Genomic DNA, 19,737 nt, shown 5'->3' on the forward strand with positions numbered 1-19,737 from the left:
TACTCCTCTTTTTCTCTCGTTTCTCAAGCCCTCCCCTGAGTCCTGGCCCCCTGTCCCCCACCGTGACACCATGACAGCTGGCCTGGCTCTGCTCTCAGGGGCATGGCAAGGGCTTCCCTCCCCTCAGAGCCTTGCCATCATCGCACCTGGTTTGCCCACATGCAGGTTCAGCCAGCAGGGTGGGCGGGCTGACACAGACCCTCCCTCCCAGGGTGTCTCCTGGAGATGGGGGAGTCCAGGAAGCTGCTTTGTACCAGAGGCTCTTCCGGGCATTGGTCCCAGCATCTCTGAGCCACCTGCCCAAGGCCTCAGAGACAATGGAGGGCACCCCCAGGCCTTCTCTGCACAGCCTACCCTCCAGCTCGCTGCCCGCTTCCTCCTGCCTGTCTTGGAGAGGTTGCAGCAGAGAGCTCCATTTGGCAGTGTGGTGGTGCTCTTGTCTATAAATGGAAACATTGGCCTGGCTCCCAGTATAACACAAGATAGGCCTCTGCAGCAGTTATGCAATCTTTGCTGTGATGACTTCATCAGAAACCGGGTGGGGGGCCGGGGGCGCAAGGCAGGAGAAAGGGTCTGTGTGGGGGAAGAGTAGCTCCGGAGAAAAACTCTTTCTGGCAGCACTGCCGAAGACAAATCGAAACTCCTTTTTCCCCTTCTTGATTTTTAAATGAAGGAATCAAAGGCAGCAGACATATGGGTAAAAGCCCTAGTTTCTGGAGCAGGTGACAAACCATCTGCAGGCCATGCATAGGGACAGTGGCCACTTGGAGGCGGGCAGGTGCCATTCCTCCTTTGGCGGAGGGGTGGGTTTTCTTACAGCCCCACAGAGGAGATAGCCTGTGGAGGCCAAGGACAGTTTTCACTCATCTCTAGAGTTCTTGGGCTCTAAAGGTTGGGCTGGTTTTGGCCGTGCTCTATGGTTTCCAGCCTGGAATGGAGAAGAACTTCAGAGAGCAGCATGGTACTCCAAAGAAAGCTGGCCTAGCTGTTGAACTTGTAGCCAGACCCGGCAGGTTCAAGTTCACGCCACGTCCAGGTCTTGACAGGAAGAATGCCGGTTAAGGATGTCTGTCACACTCTCAGGAGTGTGAGGTAGGCTCCAGTGCAAATAGTCCAAGACATACCCAGAGCCCCTCCCAAACTCACTACATTCCTTTCCTGCTCTGTTTAGCCTAAATATTCTTAGTGAGGTTTGGGGTTGAGGGGGGAGGCGGTGAGGATGGGTTCAGTTGTAGTTTAATGACTCTTGTAAATGTTGGCCATTTAAGTTGTTTCTTTCTTTCTTTCTTTCTTTCTGTCGCTTCTCGAAATCATTCAGGCTATTTAAGATAAATCTTTGCACAATGCTATGAATATTTGTAGCAGATGAGTCCTTAGAAATAGAGTTTCGGGTCCCTCTGCCCTAGAAACCATTGTCCTCTTGGCTCCCGGAGCCATTCCCAGACACCCTGTCCTCTGGGAACCTCAGTCCCCTCCCCAAGCACAGTCAGGTGCTTCGAGCACCAGGTCCTTAGGCTCTGGTCCTCCTGGTAGAAGGCCCAGGGACATAGCTTGTGCTGCTTCCTCTTCAAAGATGCCGTGAGCAGCTCAGGAGTCTCACCCCTCATCAGAATTGTACATTCCTTGGAAACAAGCAAATAGACCCTTTTTCTTTTCTTTTCTTCCTTTTGTTGTCAGTTGAAAGACTTTCTTTTTTAGAGCATGAAACTTAATATTTAATATTGAAGTAGTGTGCTCATAATAGAAAATTTGAAAGAATGTGAAAATAAAAGTCACTTAGAATCTTCATATAACCTGATTATTCAGTTTTAGCAACTGCTTCTCCTTCCACTCTTGCCTATATATTGTAAGTTTGGTTTTATATGTAATTAGATGATCTGAGAAGGCATGATTTTTATTGGCTGCCCAGTATTCATGGTATGGATGTACCATAATTTATTCAATCAAGCTCCTATTGTTGCACACTAATGAACTTTTAACCAATTTAGAGTTGCTTTGGTGGTCAAATTAATCACAACAAAGGGATCAAAAGGACTCTATAATTTACATCAAAGGCAGAGGAAAAGCATAATTCTCAAAGTTGTGTTTCCACTGGACAGACCTATGGTACCCTATGTTCAAAGCACTGATAAGGACAAATGGTATTTTTGTTGTTCTTACCCCAAGTCAGTCCTTGAAAACCTGGCCTTCCTGTGGCTGATGGCACTGTCCCATCTTTGCTCTGGATGGCCCCCTTTAACCCTTTCTTTCATCTTCAGTGGATGCTCCGGTAGCCCCGAGAAGCAGGCCATTACAGGGTTATCTTTTTTCCTCCTCTCCAGTCACACATCATATTGGTCCAGGCTACAGTTCATCATAGACAATTAGTTCAGTTCCGCAAATATTTATTCTGTTGCACCTGTGGACCTGGCTCTGTGCTGATGCTGGAAGACTCATAACAAAACCTATAGAGCTTGCAGGAATGTTGCCAAAAGGATACTGTCCTACCAGAAGATCACTGCTTATAAGCATTTGGAAAACTGGAACTTTCTATCTCTCCTGTGTACTTAGTAAGAAGCAGTGGTACAGTCATCTACCATGATCTAGATCAGTAATATATCATGGAAGACATATTGCTGCAGGGCAGGGAGCCGAGAAGAAACCCCAAAGCACACCAAAATATTAACAGGGTTGCCTGCAGGTGTTAAAAATGAATATTGCCTTTTTAAAAATACTTTTAGACAGTATTTTTGACTTTTTCCAGTGATCGGGAGGACAAAGTCAGCAAAACATGCGTTTGTTAAAGAGTCAAAAGTCTGAGTCAAAATGCCATCCTTCTTGCTGAGAACCTAGAGAAAAAAGCCAAGCTTATAGTCTTAGTCCTCATTATCCTGGGAGAGCAGACAGAACCAGAGGACACAGAACGTCTCCCACCCTGACTTTCTATAGCTGCGTGATCAAGATGTCACAGCAATGACGGTAGAAAGAATAAGCTGTGTGCTGTGTGGTCAGGGTGTGCCAGTCACTGGACCCTCAGTGGACCTGAGTTTCTATCCAGGTCTGTGGGGTCCCCTCAAAGTAAAGTGCTCCTTCTTAGAGGCTGAAAAAAGAACTTTCCTAAACCAGGAGTTTGCATCATGGCTCAGCAGTTAGCAAACCCGACTAGCATCCATGAGGACGCAGGTTCAATCCCTAGCCTCGTTCAGTGGGTTAAGGCTTACAGCGTTGCCGTGAGCTGTGTTGTGGGTCACAAACGCAACTCGGATCCCAAGTTGCTGTGGCTGTGGTGTAGGCCAGTGGCTACAGCTCTGATTGGACCCCTAGCCTAAGAAGCTCCTTGTGCCACAGGTGCAGCCCTACAAAAAAGACAGAAAGACCAAAAAAAAAAAAAAAAAAAAAAAAAAGAACTTTTCCTAAACCCATTAGCAGGCTTAGTGTGGGCCCCAAGTTACTGCCCTTTCAGTGATAGGCTTCCTAAATTAGTGAACTGCTTCAAAATCCGGTCGTCTTAGGGACACAAACACCACATATCATAAAACAAACTTTTTAATCCTAACTTCTTCAGTAATCTGCTGAAACAGAGGGGTTTATATGAAAGGCCTATTGGGACTCTGCTATGAATTTATCATAAGCAACTCTCCAAACCCACAGTGAGAAATTATTCTGGACAGGGGCAAAGAAAACCTTTCTGCAAAAGAAACCACCATCCTGAAACCACGTTTCTGCCCTGATACTTGATCGACTTCAAAGAGAATTCTAAGGTTTTATTTTATTTTGATTTTTCTTTCCATTTCTGGTTGAATGGTCTAATCTTATGCCCTTTCTTTAAATGTCGAAGTTGATGCCACAAAGCCATCCTAATTTTGGGTATCAGGCAACATATAAAAAATGATGTATATTTTTGTGCTCTTTCAGCTCCATCCTTTGATCCCAATAGAGTTTCTACCTTTTCATTCTATGCTCATTCCTCTCTACCCCCACCCCTCTCCCATTTCTCATTACTCCTGAGTCCTCTTGGGTGGTCTGCTCAGTTTAGACCAGATGCATGTTCTGGTCAGTGGAAAAGTCAGAATCCCAAAGACCACCATCAGCTGTGGGACATCAGACAAGTTACTTCACCTCTCAGAGACTGGGACTTTTTTTAAATCATCAAAATGAGTTTACGCATGGAGTTCCAGTTGTGGTGAAATGGAAACAAATTTGACTAGGAACCATGGGGTTGTGGGTTCAATCCCTGGCCTAGCTCAGTGGGTTAAGGATCTGGCATTGCTGTGAGATGTGGTGTAGGTGGCAGATGTGGCTTGGATCCTGCGTTGCTGTGGCTATGGCGTAGGCCAGCAGCTGTAGCTCCGATTAGATGCCGAGCATGGGAACCTCCATATGCCACGGGTCAGCCCTAAAAGGCAAAAAAAAAAAAAAAAAAGAGTTTACGCAGATGAAAACACTGAGCTGAGTGTTTTGCATACAGTAGGTGCCCCAAGTGTTAGCTGTCTTCCATTGTTGCTTCTGGTCTTCAAGTTTGAAGAGGGGACTTTCCTCAAATCATAGCTTTCCTATCTTATACCAGACCAGGGGCCAAGAAGTCTAGTTGTTTGATGCTTCCTCCCTGGGCAAGGAAGTTTAACTGGCCTCACCCTTTCTCAATCCTGGCTGCTCTGCAGCCTCCACAGCAGAGATGCAGGACCACTGACCTTTCTGGAAGAATCATGGCGCCATAATCTCCTTTCAGAACTCTTGGGTTTACATTCCCTGAGCTGCCCTCGGAAATTTTGAGAGTTCTTCTTCCAAATGCAGAAGAATTTTCAATAGAAACCTAAGAAATGCAGCACCCTGAATTGCTCTTGAAAATGCAGGGCTTGCAATCCAGTCAGGGCACAGAGAGTGCTCAAGCCCCAGAATGCAGTTTGTGCCTATAAACCAGGATTATCTGCCCAGGTGTTTCTTAAAATGTGGGTGTGGTAATTCTCAGAGGGCATGTTAAACTGTTCCCAGGGGCTCTGATTCAGGAGGCCTGCCCGCCCCCCCCCCCCAGCCTGAGAATTTGCATTTCTAACAAGCTCTCAGGTGATGCTAATGGTGCCAGTTCTGGAACCACACTTTGAGAAGCCCTGATTTAGCCCATCATGGTTTCCCAGCAGCCCGCACTGGAGGTGGGAGAGGTTTCAGCACCTTCCTGAGCATCTTCTTAGCACTTTCTCTCTACAGCTCTTTCAAAGTTTCTCTTGCTGAGGGAGGAGTCCTATGGATGTGATTTTCATTTGAGAAGGTGGAGATTGAGACAGAGACATCAAATGGGTCCTGGAGCCTCTTAGTGCCAGTTCCCCACCCTTGAGCCCCTGGGAGACACAGCCAGATGCCTCCGCACAGCCTCCTAGGGAGTGTGGGTTCTCTGCCCTGAAACCGCTGAACTATTTCTTGGCAAGTGATGTTCTATGTGAAACGTCAGCTTCCACCTTTGAAAATACTTCGTCCTTCTGAAGCTTAAAATTTGAACAGTGCCTTTGCAGGAGAAAGCCCCAAAGTGTGAGGTTGGACATAGAAATGTCTTGATGTATAGAATCTAGGCAAAATTCCGTTTGGGCTGGAAAAAAAAATTTTTTTTTTAATGAGTTGATCCACTTCAGTGTGTGAAAAGCCCAGAATTGTTTTCTGGGGCATGCTTTTTGTGTATGCATTGATTTTACATTTTCCTACCGGTGAACAACTCTCCTAGCAGCCCCCAAGCCCTCTGCTCCCACTTCCTTCCAGGCGGCTGGCACACACGGCCTGGCGGGAAGGGGATGGGGCAGGCACGGCGCCCCTGGGGCGCACAGCTGCCACACCGGCTGTAGAGCAGGGCGGAGTTCCTGGGGGCCCTGGGCGGAAGACCTCCCGGCCCCCCGCGCCGCCCCCGCCAGCGCCCAGACCGCCGCGTCGGTTTCTTTGTTAAGGACGCCTGCGCGGAGAGTCATCTTCAGGCCGGCCGGGGGCGCACGGGCCACACTTCTGACTTCTTAGAGTCCCCTAAGGACTTGTAAGCTTACGGGCTCGAGTTGAGAGGCTAAATTACGCCCCAGGGGACTTTTTAAGTAAAATCCTAAATTTCATTGAGGCAGTTTGCAGGCCCTGCGGTGGCAAAGACATTGAGCCCAGGCTCGCCTCCCCGCGCCGGCTTGGTTGCAGCTGGGGCTGCGAGGAAGCCCGTCCCTCTCGGCCAGCCGGCCCCGGGGTCTGGGGTGCACCACTCTCCCTCCCGTCTCGGGTCGCCACCGTCCCCATCACGTCCTCCAGCTCCCGGCCCTTCCGTTTCCTTCCACGGCTTCCCCCACCCCCCACGTGAGATCTCGCTCTCCTCGGGCTGGAAGCAAAGTCGGTAATAAGAAACCAGTTCAGTGTCAGTCGGAGATGGGGGTGGGGGGAGATAACCCCAGAGATACAGGGCAATGGAGAGAGAACTCATTTTGTGTAAAGAGGGCCTCCAGTCACCAGGGAATTCCTGGATTGTCTCAGGCTGTCGTGTGTGATGTCCATCACGCCATGCGAACACCATCTGCTCGATATTATGCTCTCAGTTGCCAGGCTACCTGCTGTACGCAGTAACACTTGACTGCCTGGCTCCACGCTCGCAGCGTTAGCCCAGACGCGCGGGGCGGGGGGACGGGGTGGGGGAGGAAGGCGAGTCATGATTAAGCCATCTGCAAGCTGGGGGTGGGGGACACGCCGCGCGGGCGGAGCGGGCGGAGCAGGCGGGCTGGCAGCGAGGGCCGGGCTGACACCACCATCTGCTGGGGCAGGAGGAGAACAGCAGCTGCGTTCTTGCCGGAGGAGAACACCTGAAAAAAGACTGAAGCCCTAGGCTGCCTCCAGCCACTTCGCAAAGTCCGGGCACCCTCTCATCCCCGCCGGCCGCCTTTTGCCGTCCCCCGCCGCCCTCCATCCCCAAGGAGCTAGTCATCGTTGGTTTGCCGCCAGCAACCCCGGCCCTTCTCACCCAAATACTCTGCATGTTCTTGAAAACACATAAGAGAAATAAAGCTTCCCTACGCACAGATTTATAAATAAACAGCTGGCTGCTCTTGAGAGATATTTTTACCACAGCTGTTTTTTTGAAGTAGAAAACTGCTTCTTTGGGGAAGGTGGGGTGTTTTTTACACCTCCTACCTCTCTCCAGCCCTTAGAAAATTGCAGGGATCTTTTCCCTGGAGGAGAAGATACGTAAAATAGGTTCCTTGGTTTTGATTCCCCCCCCCACCTTTATTTTAGTGAAGCATGAGAGCTTTGGGGAGTAATGAAGATCTATGTATTCAATTGGATTTCTGAGGGGAAGAGACGGAATTAAGATTCTGGGTAGAAGGCAAGGGAGGTCGTTGGGCCGGGGGTGGAGTAGAGAACAAGCTAGTAATTAAAACTAAAAATACTGCATCATTTGGCTTCAAGGCATTACATTTCTGGTGACGAAAGCTCAGCCTGGTTTTTCTCTAATTGCACACCCAGTGTGTGTCCTCCTTAGAAACAAGAGCAGTGGCTTGAAATCCTGAAATTCTCCAGACTATTGCTCATTAAGCCTTCTCAGACTGGAGGTTAAAAGCCACCATGTCATATGAAACAGCTAATGGCCTCACCAGCTCAATTTGTAAGGTGAGTCACTCCGTGCATGTGTCTTTGCACTGGGCTCACACCCCTGAGCCTGGGGCTCTAGGTGTCACTGCTGTTGAAGCAGCAGAGCTGGTTGGGAAAGTCCTACAGCTGGATCAACCTCGGATCACGGATGTTGCACATAGCCCAGGAGTCCCTGTCGTGGCTCAGTGGTTAATGACTCTGACTAGGAATCATGAGGTTGCAGGTTTGATCCCTGGCCTTGCTCAGTGGGTTAAGGATCCGGCTTTGCCGTGAGCTGTGGTGTGGGTCACAGATGCGGCTCAGATCCTGCGTTGCTGTGGCTCTGGTGTAGGCTGCCAGCTACAGCTCTGATTAGACCCCTAGCCTGGGAACCTCCATATGCCTCGGGAGCAGCCCAAGAAAAGGCAAAAATACTAATAAATAAATAAATAAATAAGTACATGGCCCTTGTCTAAAGGTCTTCAGTGAGAAACCTGAAGGCAAAACTTTTGGGTGGGAATCATTTGGAGAAATACATAATCCAGGGAAGCAGTAAGCAGACTATCACTTTGGGAAGGTATTTCCCCCACCGTGCTTTTCAGGTACAGGTCTCCTTCCCCAACCCTGGGGCCCCCATGTGAACGCAGAGCATTCCTGTGAAACCTTTCCTAAGCCGGAATGGCTTAAAGCCAAGAAGAGGCAAGTGCCTTAGGACATGTCTTGCTAAGAATGTGCAAAATAAATAAAGGGCAGATGCTCTCGCACAATCCAAAGCTCTGGCAGCTTGATGCTGAGATGCTGAGTGTAGTTCCTGGGGAAGGAGCCTGGTGGCGCCACTCCTGCTGCTGGGGCTGCCAGCTGCCTCTGTAATCATTCTCTGCAAAACAAACACTGAACACTATGTTAAATTTTCACCTTTTCTTCATAAAAGCAGAAGTCCTCTTCAGATGTCTTTTGGTTAGCAAAACAGGTACCAGTGTCGGGCTTTGGTAAAAGCAAAGTGGCGTAAAGTGAACTTTCAGAAAGTGGGGGATTTCTTTTTGGTCCGGGAAGACAGGGGCCAGAAGTCCTTAGATGATGCTACATCCTGACCTCGTTTGCCTTGATCTTTCTTTCTGGTGCAGAGAAGGCTGGGGAGGCCACACATCGCTACCTGCCACTCCCGGGCAAGCTCACAGGTCTCACAGGACCAGAATCTCTCAAAGTGCACAAAGATAAACAGGGCCAGCCCAGGCCAGGCCTCTCATAAAATCAGGCTGAAGAAAACCAGATCTTCCCTTGGGTCTCATTTTCTTTCCTGCTCTCTCCTCCTTATCAAAATTGGAAAATATCAAATATACTGAAGTACACAGTAAAAAACCCCATATAACTGTGTTTTTGCTGATTGGTTAATTACCTATACCTCTGTTGTGACTCCGCTTGTTAAAGCGTTAGCTCAGTCAACCATTTGTCTCCAGAGGTGGCAAGAAACAGCTTTATCCCATTGGAAGGAAGGGTAAGGTAAAAACAGGTAGCAAGTCTAGGGTGGAAAGAAAAGAGTGAAATATCTTGCCCTCAGCAGGGGTCAGTCATGAAGTAAACTTTTGGGTAGCATAAAGTTGCAGGCATTGTTGAGTAGAAGGTCTTTTTTATGAACATAAATATTTCGTAGCTCTCTAATAATTGTCTCTACAGAGAAAATACTCAAAGTTTTGACTTCAGCAATAGCACACATTTGAAAAACAACACAGTGTGCTTATGGGAGACATATATTTAGTCTGCAGGCAATTCTTTTTTTTTTTTTTTTTTTTTTTTGTCTTTTTGCCATTTCTTGGGCCGCTCCCGCGGCATATGGAGGTTCCCAGGCTAGGGGTCAAATCGGAGCTGTAGCCGCCAGCCTATGCCAGAGGCACAGCAACGCGGGATCCAAGCCGCATCTGTGACCCACACCACAGCTCACGGCAATGCCAGATCATTAACCCACTGAGCAAGGGCAGGGATCAAACCCGCAACTTCATGGTTCCTAGTCAGAGTCGTTAACCACTACGCCACGATGGGAACTCCAGCAGACAATTCTTAAGTGCACACTTGGCGTGATGGACCCATCATCTGGGGAGGTCTGTGCTTGTGGAATGGATGCTGAATTCAACCCCAAATCAGTGTTCCAGTTCTGCAAGTTCTGGGTCTTCGGTTTACCCTGTGACCTGGGCCACGGCACTAACGGACCAGGACTTCCTGAGCTATTGTTTCCCAGAGGAGAGGAGCACTAGGTTTTTGTTTGGTGTTTTGCTTGTTTTGTTTGGGAGGTGGGCATAGGGGAGGGAAGAAGAGCACCTGAAGATGCAGTTTAGGTACCTCCCAGCTGGAAAGAAGGGCGCAAATAGCTGAGCCCCACATGGCAGAGAGCAGGGGATACAGCACGCCCAGGCCTTGGGGCCTCGGACGCAGGGCTGTCTCTCTAGGAGAGGCAGAGAGCAGACATAGCTCTAAGTTTTCAGAGGAAAGTATCAGCATGATTCACTGTATTGACAGTGAAGAGGGAGCAAAGCGAAAAGAGGACAAATATGAAAATTCAGTTTGACTGCACTCTGTTTTTCATTTGGGGTAGCTTAAGACTAGGTGGTTAAGATTACCGTTGTTCACAGTTCCCGCCGTGGCTCAGTGGTTAACGAATCCGAGTGGGAACCATGAGGTTGAGGGTTTGATCCCTGGCCTCACTCAGTGGGTTAAGGATCCAGCGTTGCCGTGAGCTGTGGTGTAGATCACAGATGCGGCTTGGATCCTGCATTGCTGTGGCTCTGGTGTAGGCTGGTGGCTATAGCTCCAACTGGACCCCTAGCCTGGGAATCTGCATATGCTGCGGGAGCAGCCCAAGAAACGGCAAAAAGTCAAAAAAAAAAAAAAAAAGATTCCTGTTGTTCATGAAGCAAGCTAGTTGAATGCATTAATAACGATTGAAATGCCAGTGCAAATAAAAATAGTATACAGGGAGTTTCCTGGTCATCTAGTGGTTAGGACTCAGTGCTTTCCCCTCTGAGGCCCTGGTTCAACCCCTGGTCTGGGAATGGAGATCCCACCCCAAGCTCCTGCACACTGTGGCCAAAAATAAATAAATAATATGTGAAATTTGTTAACTCTTAAACATCCACTTAAGGTAGTCAATTTCATACATACCTCTATATAATCTTAATTTCCTTCACCCCATATAACTGGAAATAATAACCAATGTAGGAAAAAAAGAATGAATATCCAGATTTTACAATGAAGAACTTTTTTAAGTCCAATTTAACTGGATACAAAAATTTAAATAAATATAGATTTATTCACATTCATTTCTCACCACCTAAATCTCATAAGGGTGCCTCATGGTATGACTGTGGATGTCCTTACACGTGTGCCCACTTAATTCCTGTACCTCTCAGATGGCAGCTTTTCTTTGTTCAGATTAATTATTTGAAATGAATGAATTCAGGGAAATCTTTCTGCAGAATGTTTCGACAGTACATTGCCAGTTACCAGGTGTGCTTGATAGAATGAAAGGAAAGGAAGCATCAAGAAACTAAATCTTATGGTCACGCACCTGCTTTCCCCGTCAGCTCTTTTTCCCTAATGGGCTACACCATTGGGCTGTTACTTCCCCTCTGAGCACAATCAGAGCATTCATTTGAGCTGTGTGTGTGTGAGGAGTCCTCTACCGCTTTACCTCCTGTTCATTAATGGCCAGTCCTTAAAAGTTGCTGTCATTTGACTGACGCGTAATTACAGGATCAAGACCCAGTTCAACCCCCCACGTTTAAATTATTCGAGACGTATGAGACTTGATTCTGTTCTTAAAGATGTTGGGAGATTACATATCTTTGGTCAGTGTCACAAATTCCTAATTCTTACCATCAATAGTTCTCACTAGCAGGAATTTTTTTTTCTTTTTTTCTTTTTTAGGGCTTCTCGGAGGCATACAGAAGTTCCCAGGCTAGGGGGTGGAATTGGAGCTGCAGCTGCCAGCCTATGCCACAGCCACAAAATGTCTCTTCTACTAGCTAGGAAGCCCTCTTGGCTAGGCAGGCAGTAAGGATAAAGATTTAAGGTCAGGACATCTCATTCTAGACTTAAAATGAGCCCCACCTGAGTTAGGAGGAAGGCAGAAAAACACAGCTGAAAACCCAGTTCTTATTCCTTAGCCAGTCCCATCAGAAACAGACGAGACCTGGTCTCAGATTTCTCAGAGCCATGCTCTACACTGTTCCCCTGTAGGCTCTCCAGCCGCCCTGTGCGAAGGCCAGGTTTGAGGGCCACTGGGTTCTTTTTATGGAAATGCAGTGTGGGCCCTTGGGATCCCGTAGGCGTGCAACCCAGGACCTGCCCCACCGCGTTCGCCTGTGCTTCCCTTCAGATGTGGAATTGCGGCATTCTCTTCTCTTCCTGCCCTCCCAGGAGCAGCACCCAGTCGGGCTTCCCCGGACCACGGGCCCCATGCAGTCCTCCGTGCCCCCAGGCTCGGGTGGTTTGGTCTCCGGAGCCGGTCCTACGGGGTCTGGCTTCCTGGGCAGCCAGCCCCCGGCGGCTATCATGAAGCAGATGCTCATTGATCAGCGGGCCCAGTTGATGGAGCAGCAGAAGCAACAGTTCCTGCGGGAGCAGAGGCAGCAGCAGCAGCAGCAGCAGATTCTTGCCGAACAGGTAACACTCGCCCGTGGTATGAATCAGTCGTTCAGCACAGATTTATTGGGCACCTGGTTATGGGTGTCTCAGTTCATGTGTTTCATCAAGAAGTTCACAATCCAGCATTTCCCCGAGATCACAGAGAAACCTGCAGAATTTCAGTCTTTTGGCCCCAGCATGCAGCGGCTTGGGATCTCAGTTCCCAGACTGGGGTTGAACCTGGGCCCCAGCAGTGAAAGGGCCAAACCCTAACTGCTAGACCACCAGGGAACCCCTAGAACCTGCGGGATTTAGACGTTTCAATGAGTGAGGCCTTTTCTTTAAATGAATTAGTTTGTTCTTAAAAGACAGGTTTGAGCCATCCATTTGAAGACCTATTTGCCAGAGACCTTTCTTCAAGTCTGGCTCTTTTCTTCTGGCCTCTGGCACAGGGGTCTGTGTTAGCAGCCTGGGATGGGGATGGGGGCAGGAGTGGAAGGGGGCTGGGTCACTTCTTCATAAACCCTGATATTTCCAGCCTGAAGAAAAAAGAAAATAATTCAGAGAACTTTGTTTCTTGGAGGAGATTGTCAGAAGGCGGGATTGAGGAGAATTTGTACAGAATTGGTCATGAACAATGGAACAGGAACAATAGCAGAATAATAGGGCCCACAGAACTACCTGGAAACCTGAACCCGGGGTCACAGAAAGGGTGCAAACTTGAGAAATTTCCCAGCAGCTTTGAAAACAGCTCAGGAAATCTTTGAGTTAAAGGAAGCCCTAACACACAGAAAGCTTTACCTTAGCCCTCTTTGACCACCCTTGACATATAATGCCTCCAGCTTTGAAAGAAAGCCTCCCCTGCCGGCCGCTCCTCTGGATTTCAGCATGCTTTGTCTTTCGAGCTGCCCACGCCTGATTTGGTGTTATTCCAGACAAGGCCTGAGGCCGTCCACAGGAGGTCCCTCGATGGCTCCTGTAGGGTCTGTCCAGCACATCTCACCCTTCTATTACAGGAGATCTGAGGTTGTCCTCTAAGGCTCCAGGCCCGTGGCTACCCTTCGAGAATGGTCTTGGTAGGATCATAATTTGGGAACTGTATTAGCATCCTCCACCATATCTATAGCAGGATGCTGTGTAGGACACAAGGCACGTTGAGGTCCTTACTTACCAAGAGCAGCCATTCAAAGGGACACCAGTCATGCCCCAAATAGAAAAATTGTACCTTTGAGCACAGATCCCTTATGTTCCTGTTTTCGCTTTTGTTCCCGAACAGCTGTGTAATTATCTCCCTTTTTACTGAGGTCAGTCAGCCGCCTGGCAGCTCTTGTACAAACAAACCTCTATCCCTCTCACCCTGCATAAGGTGCGTGACAAGGAAGCACACTAATCTCTCTCAGACAGTGATGAATGGGGCCGCCGAGGGGATGCTGGGCTCTGCAGAGCTTCTCCTCAGCCAATCCCATTTCAGGTGTGCCTGGTACTTTGTGTGATGGTCTTTAATGCGTGTGCTGTGGCCGAGACTCAGAGGGGAGTCCGGGTAACCAGGCCAGTTGTGGCTGCGCCAGCCCAGGGGTGTCCCCACTGGGGAGATCAGCCAACCGCAGGAAGGGGGAGGGAGGCAGCAAGAACTGCCACGGGATGGTGCCCACAGACCAGGAGGTGAGAGTGCTGGACTGTTAACAGCCTGGGACACAAAAAGACAACAGGTTCCTTGGAAAAGACAAGGAAATGGGAAAGTGGACAAAAATGAGTATAATTCCTTTGCGACTGTGTGCCAAAAGCCAAAGAGGGACCAAGGAAAACACAACTTGCTTTGGGTCACATCTTTTGTTTGTGGTAGGATTTTGGGAAAACCACCTCTCTCGTCATCTGTAAATCAGGTTTTCATCATTCCCCAGCCTTCCACTAATGCTCTCATGAGGAATGTATGTAAAATGCTTTGGAAACTGCACGCACATAGGTGGGCGTCTGTCACGTGACCCTGGTGTCATGGAATGTGAGGGAAGAGCTGCAGCCACACGTGCCAGCCATCCTGTGGGAACAGCCGGAAAGGGAAGCCGGGAGAGGTAGCGTCTCACCTGTGCCTGGAGACCGGGCTTACTGATGCAGGCTGCCTACAGGTCTGCACTTGTTTGGAGAGTGAATGTGGCCACATCAATGCCCAGGTGACTTTCTTGGCCCCACAGCGGCTGTGAAAGTATCCAAACACTTTCAGTTTTGCAAACAGCATATTGGGAACACTTGGGTTTCCTGACAAGCCACGTGAGGGGAAACAGAAGGTTTGGAGGTCTTGCATATCTTTGGGAACTTTCGAATGGTTCTCTGTAGACTTAGAAATCAGAAGAGAGCAGGTTGAAAGCAGGCGTGAATTAACATTTAATGCGTTCTCCAAGCGCACAGAGTGTGTCAACTCCCATCCATTCAACGGGATCTGGAATTTACATCTGAAATATTGCCAAAGTCCCTTTATTTTATACATGAGGAAACTGAGACCAGGGAGCTTCCGTGATGATATTTTTCAGAAATCACAGAGCTAGAGAGATGCAGAGCCAGGACTGGAACCCAGGCTCCCTGACTCCTGACTGACAGCCCACCCCCGGCCCCAGGGCTTACTCCTAGTTGTAAGTGGGACAGTTAAATTCTTACATAATATGAGAAGTTTGGCTGAGGAGCAGCTTTTAGATGCTCAGCTTATTCTCAGTAATGCTCTCATGTTGCTGCCTAAAAGATTAGCATGGGTTCTTGTCTACACTGTGTCTATACAATTAATTCATTCCAACAGTTTTGTGCAAAACACCACAGGATGGGGTGAACAGAGGCTGTTCTTTTCTTTGGTTGCCAGAGTGCTGGCTGCCCTTGTCAAGAAAAAGGAAAGAAAAAGAAAATTATAGAGCTGCCCAAGAACAAAAACAAGAGAAAAATAGAAATAAACACATGTGTTAAGAAGTGGTCAATGTGTGTTATTTTTATAATGAACACTCTAAAGAGCGGGGCCCTTGTTGTATGTTTTTATAGCCCTTGCAGATGAAAGGTGCTTAATGAATATTCAGCAGCTGCAGAAGGAGGTTGCATGACAAGCCGAAGGTCGTGCAGACTCGGAACTAAACCCCTTGCTTTGCTCTTTCTACCTCTTTCTTATTTCCTCTCTCTTTTCGCATGCAGCATGACAATGATCACAATAGCCTTCCCAGTGTATTGGTAAGAGCGGTGGCCGTGCAAAATCCCCGCAACTGGAAGAAGAAAAGCTAAAACACAGGCCTCCTGGCTCCTGGTGTATGTGAAAACCCACGCAGTTTGCTCAAGACAGTAAATGCCATGTATCTGACTCACGGAGCTGCATTTTGCAGGCAGTGTGGCTTCCTGGGAATCAAAGGAGCGTTTTCTGTAACCCCTGAGAATCCTATCTTCCCATACCCAAAGCATCTCTTTTAGGCCATTAAAAATCAATTGCTTGTCTGTTGGAGCACAGTCCTCACGATGCTGAGGAAATCACGACGGCTGATGTTGGAAAAGCAAAGTCAGAACTGCCTCTCTCGCTACACATCCCTCATAAGCCAGCAAGTCCACACAGCAGAAATGCCACAGATGTTCCCTGGGGATGTTCACTGCAGCAGTATCTGTGACAGCCAGAAACGAGAAGCACCCCACATAACCATCCCTAGTAGCAGGGGTCAAGAAATCATGCTATGTTCCTATGGGGAATAGTACTCAGCAGTGAGAAGGAACAAACCTCACTGCAGGCATCAGCGTGGATGAAGCTTGCAAATGGAATGAATGCGGGATGCCTGACCCAAAAGCCAGGCTGGAATACACCAAATAAACCCACTTATATAAAGTACAAGCAGGCCTAACGAATCTGTTGTTAGGTTGGGGTGGTGGTCCCCCATGTCAGATGAAGGATAAGGGGCATGAGGAGCTCCTAGCAGCATTCTGTGTCTTGATCCAGATGCTGGTTCTCAGGAGTGTGTTCGTCTGTGGAAATCCATCCCAGTGTGCACGGATGCTGTACGCTTGTGCGCTCATCTATGTGCATGTTATCCTTCAATAAAAAGTTTGGTTTTTGAAAACTGCCTTCCTCAGAACAGCCTGGATATTTACTTTGCATGTTCTCGCACATCCGCCTCCTCACCCTCCTTTTTCTTTGTTGTTCTAGCAGCTGCAACAGCCACATTTACCCCGGCAGCACCTCCAGCAGCAGCGGAATCCATACCCAGTGCAGCAGGTCAACCAGTTTCAAGGTGAGGCTGCTACATACCTTTGCCATTGTAGACCTTCCAACTGGGAAGGATAAGGGAATGCAGAGCCAGGGACAATGCCATGGGTGCTGTGCTTGTGTGCAGGTAATATTAAAAATGTTTAAGAACTGATGGTACCAACCACTCAGAGTGCCAGGCTTAGCCTTCTGGTCACTGGGCCCCTTAGAAGTCCTGGTGGGTGCAGGGAGGGGTTGGGGTAGCTGTGGGAATAGGACTGGAGAAGTTATTCTTTACCAGAGATATAGAAGTATCTCAGTAGTTTAGCAACCAATAAAGACATACAGGTGCTTGCTGCCCTAGTGTCAACCTTGTTTAAGTCTAGATCATCATCTCAGTGACCACGGGGTCGGGGGAGGTACCCTATGCCACATCTGTCTTACTGATCCTAGTAGGTCAGCTGCTCAAAGCCCTCACTTCCAGCAACTGAGGTGGAAGAATCTGGCTTTCAGCAACCACCAATCTCTCATGAACATGAAAGACAAATGGGAACTGGAGTTTGATTGGACTGTCTTGATCCTGCTGCCCTTTGCAGAAATCCTGAATCATGGCCCCAGTAGCAGTGGGAGAACTGTTTGTCCTATGTTGCCATGCTTTGTAAAGTAGGGGGTCCACTCAGATATCAACCCCTCCCATCTCCAAGAGAGAGAGATGGGCCTGAGGACCCTCCCCAGTCTCATCTCCAGGAGTTTTCAGGGGCCAACAGGGGTCACGTAGCAGCAGAAATCCTAACTCCTGTCCTCCGTCCTTTTAATAGGACCTAGATCAGTGCATCCTAACTTCTCAAGTGTTACCTATCATTTTGAGAATCTGCCAGGAGCTATGAAGCCCCTTGCACAGAAATATGCATACATCTAAATAAATAGAAATGTTGTACATCATTTCACAAGTGTTACCCTCTTCCATAGACTGTGGGTGAAAAATTTGTGATCTAGGGTAGCATTTTTCAGTCTTCAGGTTGTAATACCAAGTCGGTTGTGACGATAATGGACCACAACCAAGGTTTTTAAATTATAGAACAGAAGAGGTTCCCATTGTGGCTCGGTGGTAAAGAGCCCCACTGGTATTCCTGAGGATGTGGGCTCGATCCCTGGCTTTCTCAGTGGGTTAAGGATCCGGCATTGCTGTGAGTTGTGGTGTAGGTCACAGACACGGCTCAGATCCCAGGTTGCTATGGCCCTGGCACAGGCCTGCAGCTGTAGCTCCGATTAGACCCCAACCTGGGAACCTCCATATGCCACAAGTGCGGCTCTAAAAAAAGCAAAATAATAGAAAATGAATGACCAGAGCGTATCATCATTAGGGCAGCTTTGTTTCTATGTACTATGAGTTGTGGTTTAAGAGTCTGAAAGCCACTGAAGTTCACTTCCAGATCTCCCCAAGAGTTGCCTGTGGACGTCGTGGGGTTTGAGCAGCTGCCACTCCCTCCCATCCCAGGGGCATTTATATCACTTCAGATCCCTTCAGACAGACAGGGAAGGACAGAGGGAACTGGGCTGGCCACAGGTGTTCTGTGTGCTCAAGGAGTGCCACTATCCTTTGAAGAGTTACGTTTCTTACTTGGTCATGGGCGGGGAGGAGTGGGAAGTAGTCACTGTTGCCCGCATAGTTTTTGTGGTCGACACTGAGTCCTCCTTTCTACCAGTAATTCTCAGACTTGAGCCTTCATCAGATCACCAGCAGAGCTTGTTAAAAACACAGCTGCCCTGACCTCATCCCTAGAGTCTCTAATTCAGTAGGGTCTGGAGCCGGCCTGGAGAATTTGCATCTCTACCCAGTTCCCCCCAGGGGCCACCCTTGGGGAAACTGGGGCTTTACATTATGAACTAATGAAAACCATTATATCAGATAAACCTGGTTTAGTGTCCCTGGCGTTTCCTAGGTTCATAGCCCATGTATTAACTTTTGGACTAAAGGGACCCACCAAAGTTTAATATCGCCTTTATGTTATGCATTACTCTGAATGGTTTGGGGCCAATTTGAAAGTTCTCATCTTTGAACCTTTCTTTTGATGACTCCAAATCACAGGTCATCAACCTAAAAGTATAGCTACACTGAAGCTAAACAACTAGTGACACTTTAGGATTTCTGAGCTGATAGATGTAATTAAAAAAATTTTTTTACTGTCTTTAGTATTTGCATAAGTTTTATTAACACCTTAGATATCACATTGCTATGTATCTGGGAAAACAGCAAATTGATAGATAAGAAATATCCTTTCAGAGAAGTGATGGTAGGAATAACTCGTTTGAGAACCTACACGTCTCACCACTACACTTTTCGAAGGTTTTAAAGACTGCCTTTCTCTTAAGTCCTGTGCCTCTGGGCTACATCACATGCATATGGGGAAATGCTTATTTTTCATAAATATAGATTCCTTGTAAATAGAATACAGACCCTTTTAGGGAAAAATGTGTGTTACTGTCTCTATTTGAACATGGAAATTTTTCTTTGACATTGTGATGTTAACCAGCAGACAAGAAAATTAATTTGACCATGGTGACTCACAGTAATTTCTGTGTTGGACAAAAAGGAAAAAAAGGCTGTTTAACATACGTAATAATCAGATAAGGATAACTTAATATGTTGAATGCCTTTGAATTTTTTCTTTTGTATATTTAGAATTACTCAAGTCCTAAAACTAGGTTAATAACGGGCTTTTTATTTTTCATGGGTTGAAAATATGGTGCTTACTGCTCGTATTAAAATGTCCTTTTTTAGGTTTTTATTTTTTCTAGTATAGTTGCTTTACATTGTTCTATCAATTTCTGCTATACAGCAAAGAGACCCAGTCATATACACACACATATACACACATTCTTTTTTTCACATTATCCTCCATCATGTTCCGTCACAAGTAACTAGATACAGTTCCCTGTGCCATATAGCAGGATCTCATTACTAATCTACTCCAAATGAAATAGTTTACATCTACTAACCACAAAGCCCCGTCCATCCCATTCCCTCCCCTCCCCCTTAGCAACCACAAGTCTGTTCTCCAAGTGCATGAATTTGTTTCTTTTCTGTAAAAACATTAATTTCGGCTGTAGATTCCAAATATAAGTGAAATAATATTGTATTTGTCTTTCTATTTCTGACTTACTTCACTTAGTATGAGAGTCTCTAGTTCCATCCATGTTGCTGCAAATGGCATTAGTTTGTTCTTTTTTAAGGCTGAGTAGTATTCCGTTGTATATATGTACAAAATCTTCATAATCCATTCATCGGTCAATGAACATTTTGGTTGTTTCCATGTCTTGGCTATTGTGAACAGTGCTGCAATGAACATACGGGTGCATGTATCTTT

The 19,737-nt window shown here is 47.4% G+C and overlaps 1 protein-coding gene across 4 annotated transcripts in view; it reads left to right on the plus strand.

The window, feature by feature from the left end:
- MAML3 (mastermind like transcriptional coactivator 3) overlaps positions 1-19,737 on the plus strand; it is a 445,572-nt gene that overhangs the window by 406,949 nt on the left and 18,886 nt on the right. For 2 of the 4 annotated variants that reach the window (XM_021100677.2, XM_084972849.1), the window contains exons 3-4: positions 11,968-12,213; positions 16,331-16,415. In XM_021100677.2, coding sequence (XP_020956336.2) covers positions 11,968-12,213; positions 16,331-16,415 — 331 coding nt within the window. The remainder of the gene's footprint in view (positions 1-11,967; positions 12,214-16,330; positions 16,416-19,737) is intronic. The other 2 variants (XM_084972848.1, XM_084972850.1) reach the window with 1 other exon arrangement.

This window comes from Sus scrofa, chromosome 8, assembly GCF_054392235.1.
Source record: "Sus scrofa isolate SSC_HxYL_T2T_F1_AM1 chromosome 8, Sscrofa_HxYL_maternal_Yorkshire_Landrace_v2.0, whole genome shotgun sequence".
Lineage (NCBI taxonomy): Eukaryota > Metazoa > Chordata > Mammalia > Artiodactyla > Suidae > Sus > Sus scrofa.